Genomic DNA, 8,445 nt, shown 5'->3' on the forward strand with positions numbered 1-8,445 from the left:
GGAAGTAAAATGAAAATAAATAGCTTTTATGTATTTCAAGGTGCTTTTACATTCATTAATTTGTTTAAAATTTAATTTCAGAAGCCATATAATTGTGGTGATGGTTACTATCCTATATATATCCTTTTTGTAGGTAATGGATTAAGAGGGGTTTATAACTGATATTCCAATTTGCTTATAAAAGTTATCAATTAAAAGTAGAACAACAATAAAGAAGGCTGGTTTATTTAACATGATGTGCAGGTAGTTGAGACACAGAGGGAGCTTGGGGGAAAATACATCCTAAACATGACTATCACTTCCCTTCAGTTCTAACACTAAAACCAACGAAAGGATATTGTAGTCAAATATTTTTATGATAAAGCCTTTTCAACTGGCACTGCCACATGAAGAGGCAAACAGATCAATGGAATAAAACAGAAAATCAAGAGATAGATCCAATAGCATAAAAAATTTAAAAGTACAATGAAGGCAGCTACTTAAATCCATGAGAAAAAGATGGATGCTTTAGTAAGTTTTTGGGTAAGCTGACAGTCATATAGAAAAAGATAAAGTTGAATCCATTCCTCATACAATTCACTATAAAAAATTAAACCATACAAGTACTAGCAGAAAACATGAGTGAATTTCTCTATAGCCCAGAAAAGAGAGAAAATGTTCTAATTAATGACTCAAGATCAAGAAGCAGTAAATAAAAACGTTGATACACCTTATTAATATAAATTTGAGGAAAAAAAAAACTTGCATGGTAAGCCTCTGGGAATAAATATTTGTAAATTATATAACAGACAAGGAGCCTTGCTAGTGCAGTAGTTAAGCGCTGGGCTGCTAATTGAAAGGCCAGTGATTTGAACTCACCAGCGCCTGTATGGAAGAAAGATGTGGCAGTCTGCCTTTGTAAAGATTATAGTCTTGGAAACCCTATGGGGCAGTTCTACTCTGCCCTATAGGGTTCCGATTAGAAACTGACTCAAAGGCAACAGGTTTAGTTTGGAATTATACAACAGACAACTAGTTGGAATCTCAACTTTTATATAAAAAAACACAAAAAATGATCACAGATCATAGATAATTGCCACAGTAACAAATATAAATGGCTCTTAAACATATGAAAAAAAGTTCAACCTTGCCCAAATGGGAGAAATGCAAATTGATACTACACTGAGACACCATGTCTCACACACCACACTGGCAAAAACACAAATAATTGACAATATACTCTGTTGGGAAAACAGGCACTATCACACACTGCTGGACGAAAAATAAAACGGTATGACCTATTCACAGGAATTTGGCAATACCTAGAAAAATTCACACGCATTTACCTTTGATTCAACGATTCCACCTCTAGAAATCTTTCCCAAAGATACACACACACACACACACACACACAAAGATACACTAAAACACAGAGCTAAGTCCCTATTTTTAATCCCATAAAACTGAGAAAAACTAAATGCCCAATAATAGGGGACCAGTTGAATAAACTATGGTATATCCACACAATGTACTGTGATCCCCATAATATATTGTTGAGTGAAAAAAAAAGGAAAATGAAGAAAAGTATACTACCATTTTAAAAAGGAAGTAATATTTACATAACAAAATGTATTTTTTATTTAAAAAGGATAATCCATACAAATAAAGGTTACCTATGGGAGCTCTGGGAGCTCTGGTAGCACAGTGGCTAAGACACTTGACTGCTAACCAGAGGGCTGGCGGTTCAAACCCACCAGCCACTCCTCGGAAGGAAGATGGGGCAATCTACTTCCATAGTGATACTGCCTCGGAAACCCAAGGAGGGGTCGCTATGAGTCGGGTTCAACTCGACGGCACATAACAACAACAACAACATGGGAGCTCTGGTGGCATAGTGCCTAAGGCATTTGACTACTAACCAGAAGGCTGGCAGTTCAAACCCACCAGCCACTCCTCAGAAGGAAGGTTGGGCAATCTACATCCATAGAGATACTGCCTCGGAAACCCAACGAGGGGTTGCTATGAGTTGGATTCGACTCGAAGGCAGTGAGTGAATGAGTGATGGGGAAAGGAGAAAACAGGTAAAGAGAATAGGATATAAACTAGACCTCCCTGAATATATGAACTGTTGAATGGAAAACTAATTTGCTCTTGTAAACTTTCACCCAAATCACACATATACACATACACACACACAAATTAAAAAACAAAGACCTATTTCCTAGGCCTGTCTGCTGAAAAGGTCCAGAAACAACAAACAATAAGCACCTCCAATATCCAGACTATGGTCTCTAAATATCGGGCCCCTGGAGAAATGGCTGAAATCAGAACTAGGGCAGGAAATGTACAAGGTGAATCTGGAACATCTTGTCATCCCAGAAGGCAAGGAAGCTGTCAAAGTACTAGGGCCATATCAAAAGGACTGGGAATCAATCTGAATAAACTCCCACCCAGCAAAGATGGAAGGAACATATCAAGTACGTTTAGATCCATGAGTTCATAATGCTATTTTTGTAAAAGTCACTTTTGGAAGACAGAGGCCTTATTGAAAATTACTTCAGCCTGCCTTTCTCACACAGTGTGCATGAGGGCAACCAACCAGTTAATGAGTAGTTTCTCTTTTCAGAAGCATTCCAGTTCATATATGAAGAAGGAATGGAGAGAAAGAATTTTGCCACTTGGTAATCCCTCATGATATAAGGGACTTAGACAATAATCACTGTCATGTGCCATCAAGTCGATTCCGATGCATAGTGACCCCATGTGACAGAGTAGAATTTCCCCATAGAGTTTTCTAGGCTGTAATCTTTAAGTGAGCAGATTGCCAGGTCTTTTTCCTAGAGAGCCACTGGTAAGTCTGAAGAACCAGTCTTTTGGTTGGCAGCCAAGTGCTTCACCATTGTGCCACCAGAATCAAGGGGCCCTGGTGGTACAATGGTCAAATGCTTGGCTGCTAACCAAAAGGTCAGCAGTTAAAGCTCACCATCCACTCTGCAGGACAAAAGATCTGGTCATCTGCTCCCATAAAGATTACAGCCTAGGAAACCCTACAGTGCAGCCGCACTCTTGTAGGGTCCCTATGAGTTGAAATTGACTAGATGGTACACAACAACAACATACAAGAACAACCAGAATCTTTTTTAAGAAACTAACTAGCTACCAAGATCTTTTCAGTGGGATGAAGTTGCAGAAAACAAAATAGAAAATTATGAATATAACATCAAAGTCTCCACATATGAAAATATTTCTAAGACAGCTACCTCAAATCCTTTTTGGAATAAGGTGTAAAAACAGCCAACTGACAAATCCTCCCAAATGGGAAAATCCTATAAGGAAATCGTGTAGATTTTTACTTTTAGTTATTTACCTAAAGGAGTATTTCCTTTAGGTAAGGAATATTTAGGTAAAGAGCCATCTTCAAACTTCATTTTAGCACAAAATGAAACTTGTTTTATGATTAGTCTCTTTCGGTTCCTCTAACCACACATTCACAAAACTGCCTTAAAATTTCAGCAAACATTGCTATTCTATTTTTATCTTGCCACATATCCTCATTGTTGGCAAATACTTTTCATAATTATTTATTTTTCACAAATAAGGTATCACTTTCAGATTTCAGCATTAATTAATGGAGATAGCCCAAAAGGGAATGGCTTGAAGGAAAGCAGTTGTGAGCCTAAGCACGAAAACACCCTTCTCACCCAGTCCTCCAGGGCCTGCCAGCAGGAACTCCTGTCTGCCTATCCGCTTCACAATCGGACGCTTCTCTTCACTGCAGTAAGGAAACAGGTCTTGTGAAACCCCTGTGTTATAGTTCAGGATAATGTACTGAGTGGTAAGAGCCAGGCATAAGAAGTGGCCATCCACAGCCACAGCAAAGGGCTGCTCTGGAGTCGACACTTCCTTGACTATTTGAACCCGGTCCTCGTAGACCATAAACATCTGGATGGTTCTGCGTTTGACAGAAATGATACAAACTTCCACACAAAATGGGTCCCCACTCACAGGGTTCTCATTCAAAGCAAAGGTCACTGCCCCTTTGATTCGGGCCCCTGTGGGAATGGGCTCCAGGTTCATCATGTTGACCAGAGTTATGGAGTTGTCACAGAGCACCAGGAGCCTGTTGAGAGCCGACGCTGCTCTCAGTTCGTTCACTGGCTTCTTGAAACCTAGGTGTCTGTGCAGCTGTTTAGTGGCAGTGAATGTGGCTGTCCCAGTGGGCAAAGTCTTCTCCTCCAACAGGAAGTGGTAAACAAAGCAGTCATTGGTGCCAACATAGAGGTTCTTTCCACAGCACTCAACACATTCTATATTGATGCGATCCTTGTCGCCCATCAACAGCTCCCGCTCAATAGCAGAGACCAACTGAAAGGCCTTGATGTTCATCATGTCTACTGCTTGATCTGTGGGAAGAGGAAAAGAAAAACAAACAAACAGAAAAACTAGAATAACTAGAAATAAGCAGAAACATTTCAGATCACAATAAATATACATTGATTACTCAGATATTATTTCAATTAAAGAAAAAAATCATTCAACTGTTAAAAAATGGTAAGAGAAAGGGAAAGAAAATACTTCCCCACTTGGTCTTTTTCAATCATATAAATGGGAGACCCCAAAAGAAGAGCACACACACACTTGCTTCTAATTTAAGTGTCATCTGTTCATTCTCAATAAAGCTAAGATTTACATGGAATAGTCTTACACATTCTTGGGACACATACCTGTATGGAGAAAACAAACACATTTATTCACCTTTGGACAATGTAACAAAAAGATTTTTTTTGGGGAAAAAAAAATGATGCTCACTGATCTCCCCCCTGAGCTTCTGTGGCCATTTGATATTGCATATAAATGAACTGTGGGATGCAACTGTATTGTATTGTTAAATCTTGTCTCTCCAATCCTGTTAGGAAGACAGGAACCATATATTAAATTCCTTTGAACTCTTCCAAATGAAGCATGTATTTTGGCCCCAGTACCATATTTGGCTCCCAGAGTAAACGTGCTAATATAGAGTTGTAAAGATGTATCTCAAATCTCCAAAGTCCTTCAGGTGGTAAGTTATTTAGTGCATTTCTAAGATTACTGACAGGTAAGTTAATGAATCATTCCTATGGGAAAAAGAGACTTCCCTAATCATTGGCTTCACACTTCTTCCTCTGAAAATGACACTAGTTTCACACTGCACAAAGTCAGAAACTACAAAAACCATGAAAACGGCCTTCTCCTGATTCCTAATTATCTTCACACCAGACAGGGAGATCATGCTGTAAAGAGAACTGCAAAAGATTGACTGAAAAAAGAGGGGTGCTGTTGGTTTTGTAGAAAGACTTTTGCATCCCTTCAAGAATAGGGTTGCCTAGCAAGAGATTAAATTCCTCAATCTTTTGAGGCATTTCAGCAAAACCTGGGAGAACTTCTGGAAATATTCCAGGAAGATTCACATATCAATAAAGGGGAGGAATTGGATAACCTCTCTGGTGAGTTCCAACTCAAAGATTTTATAACACTACAATTTTTTGTATTCCCTTGTTCACTGGGGAAACAATAGCTATAGATGAGTAAGATTCCAGCCTTTCTTTCCTTCCAACTTTCTTTCCTTTCTCATCACTTACTACTCATGTGCCCTTGGGCAAATCACTTTACTTCTTTACGCTTCAATTTCCTCTTCTCTAAAATGGGAAGAATAATGGTGCCTACTCCATACAATTATTTTAGGATTAAGTAAATTAATTCATGTAAAATTCATGTATCTAGCCCATAGAAAGCACTCAATATAAATAAGGGTTTGATATTATCATTAACATTATTATTCCTTCCTAATCTGGACGGTTCCCATACCCCTTTATCCCCCAGTTTACCTTAAATTTTTATTTCTCAAGTTTAGGATTAAGAGATAAAATAATGTCCTTCTGCCCTTGGGTAAAGGAGCTCAGGTGGTGTAATGGGGTTAAGGCATTTAGCTGCTAACCAAACGACTGGTAGTTCAAACCCACTAGCTGCTCTGAGGAAGAAAGAGGAGGCAGTCTGCTTCTGTAAAGATTTACAGACTTGGAAACCCTTCTATGAGTCACTGAGTCAGAACTGACTTGATGGCAGTGAGTTTGGTCTGGTTTTGGCCCTTAAATATGGGTAATCTGTGTCTATCTCCTCTAAAGGACAGACCAAAGTGTGAGCCAGAATACACACATACAAATTTCACACATAGGCATTTTCATATTCACTTACATAAGGTCATTTTCACAGAGATTATGGAAAACCGAAATTCATTGCCATTGAGTTGATTCCAGGTCATGGCGACCCTCATTGGGTCTCCAAGGCTGTAATTCTTTATGGAAGCAGAACGTCCCACCTTTCTTCTGTGAATCAGTTGGTAGGTTTGACCCACTGGCCTTCTGGTTAGCAGCCAGATGCCTTAACTGATATACCACCACAGCTCCTTGAGACTATGGAAAGGAAGTGGGAAAAGGAAGGAGTGAGGCTCAAAAGGCACCATGGGCAAGGAATTGTATTTATCTACCTTGAAAAAAAAAAAAAAAAACTCACTGTCATCGAGTCAGTTCCGACTCATAGCGAACCCTCCTTGGGTTTCCGAAGCAGTATCACTACGGAAATAGATTGCCCCATCTTCCTTCCGAGGAGTGGCTGGTGGGTTTGAACCACCAGCCTTCTGGTTAGCAGTCAAATGCCTTAGGCACTATGCCACCAGAACTCCTTTCATCTACTTTGAGGCTGCAGAAATTTCCTGGGGTCCCAAGGAAAGGCTAAGGAGGGGGATTTTCAAATAATCTCTGGCACAGAAAATTTTTAAGCACCACCACCTATTTGTCACAACCAAATATAGTGACTAAAACCTAACCTAGAGCTAGTTTTTTCCCCCATTGATATGCTCCAGAATAAAACCCAAATACTGAAGTGTAAGTTTTAACACATATAAGGAGTAAAAGCAAACTAATACAAAATACTTCTTCCTTCACTGACTGATCAAGATCAGGACTCTTAAAAAACATGATAAAACTATGAGTCAGAACTGACTTGACAGCAGTGGTTTGGTTATCATATGTTCCCACTCCAGGACATAGTAGGTAACAGGATGTCATTCTTTAAGGATAATTATTGATAAAGATTCCATTTTAATAAGTATAACTTAATCATAAATTTTTATTTTTAGCAAAAATATATTTCTCTTCTAGGTCAAGAATTCATTGGTTTATTTATTACATAATATATTTTCAATCCTATAATATTGTATCCAGGAGCCCTAGTGGCATGGTAGTCAAAACCGTTGGTTGCTAACCAAAAGGTTAATGGTTCAACCCACCAACCACTCCACAGAAGAAAGATGTGGCAATCTGCTTCCTTCTGTAAAAATTTATAGCCTTAGAAACTCTATGGGATAGTTCTACTCTGTTCTATGGGGTCGAAATCAACTCAACAGCAGTGGGTTTGGTTTTTTGGAATGTTGAATCTATAAGCCTCTGTTTGCATAATAATCTTATCAAATTTTTATCATTTTTGAGATAGGGATTTATTCTATATTTATTCCTTTTGCTGTGACTTTGTTTATGAGGCCTGGCCTTGGTAGATACAGAGAAAACAAAAAGGGGTGCAAGGTAATTAGTAAAGCCAGCCTTAAACTGATTGGAAAAAACAAGAGTGGAGATATGTGTATAGTCCTGGAAGCTGAAGGTAAGTGGGTGGAGCTTTCAGGAGGTTAAGATTGGCCTCTTAGAAGATGTGACCCAGGAGGTACAGATGCTGACCCAGCACAGGGTCAACCACATTTTAATCGTTTTCTTCATCACCTATTAATCCAGAGTGCTTTTCTAGAAATTCTGTATGGCTGAAACCCTAAATATTATATTATTTGGATTTCCATGTTCTTGAATTTTACAAAACCTTACATTTCATCTAGTATATAGTGTTCTGCTACATTTCCCCCCTCAATATTATGTTTCAGATTCATCTGTGGAGGTAGCTGTAGTTCTTTCTCTTGCGGCTATATAGTATTCCATCCTGTTGACAGAAACTTGACTTGGATTGCTTTGAACTTTCTTATTTACACTCTGGTGTACATGAAATAAAATCTGTAGGGCATATGTTTAGTAGTATTGGTTTACTGAATAATGTCAAGGGCTTACTAGAGAATGCCAAAACAGTTTTGCCAGTTTAGAAGCTTCTGCTAGCAGCATAGAGAGTTATCATTGCTCCATGATCTTGTTAAAATCTGATGCCACCAGATTTCAAATATTTTGTTAATTTAACGAGTATAAATGAATCTCACTGTAGTTATAATTTGCAATTCCAGGTGAATAATGAGGTTGAGCATCATTATGAGGTTGAGAAACTGGCCATTTCATTTTTGCTTTTCTGTTTGTATATTTTGCCCATGTTTCTACTAGCATATTTGCCATTTTCTTAGGAGTTCTTTAAATGACCCATTCTTTAAATGATCCTTTGTCA

The 8,445-nt window shown here is 38.5% G+C and overlaps 1 protein-coding gene across 1 annotated transcript in view; it reads right to left on the bottom strand.

Annotated features, from left to right (window-relative positions):
* Positions 1 to 4,368, bottom strand: part of TGFBRAP1 (transforming growth factor beta receptor associated protein 1) — a 48,318-nt gene extending 43,950 nt beyond the window's left edge. Inside the window, exon 1 of the mRNA XM_007959495.2 lies at positions 3,681 to 4,368. Coding sequence (XP_007957686.1) covers positions 3,681 to 4,368 — 688 coding nt within the window. The remainder of the gene's footprint in view (positions 1 to 3,680) is intronic.
* Between the last annotated feature and the right edge of the window lie 4,077 nt (positions 4,369 to 8,445).

Source organism: Orycteropus afer, unplaced genomic scaffold, assembly GCF_000298275.1.
Source record: "Orycteropus afer afer isolate SDZICR_OR568_19922 unplaced genomic scaffold, OryAfe1.0 scaffold00017, whole genome shotgun sequence".
In the NCBI taxonomy this organism is placed as follows: Eukaryota; Metazoa; Chordata; class Mammalia; order Tubulidentata; family Orycteropodidae; genus Orycteropus; species Orycteropus afer.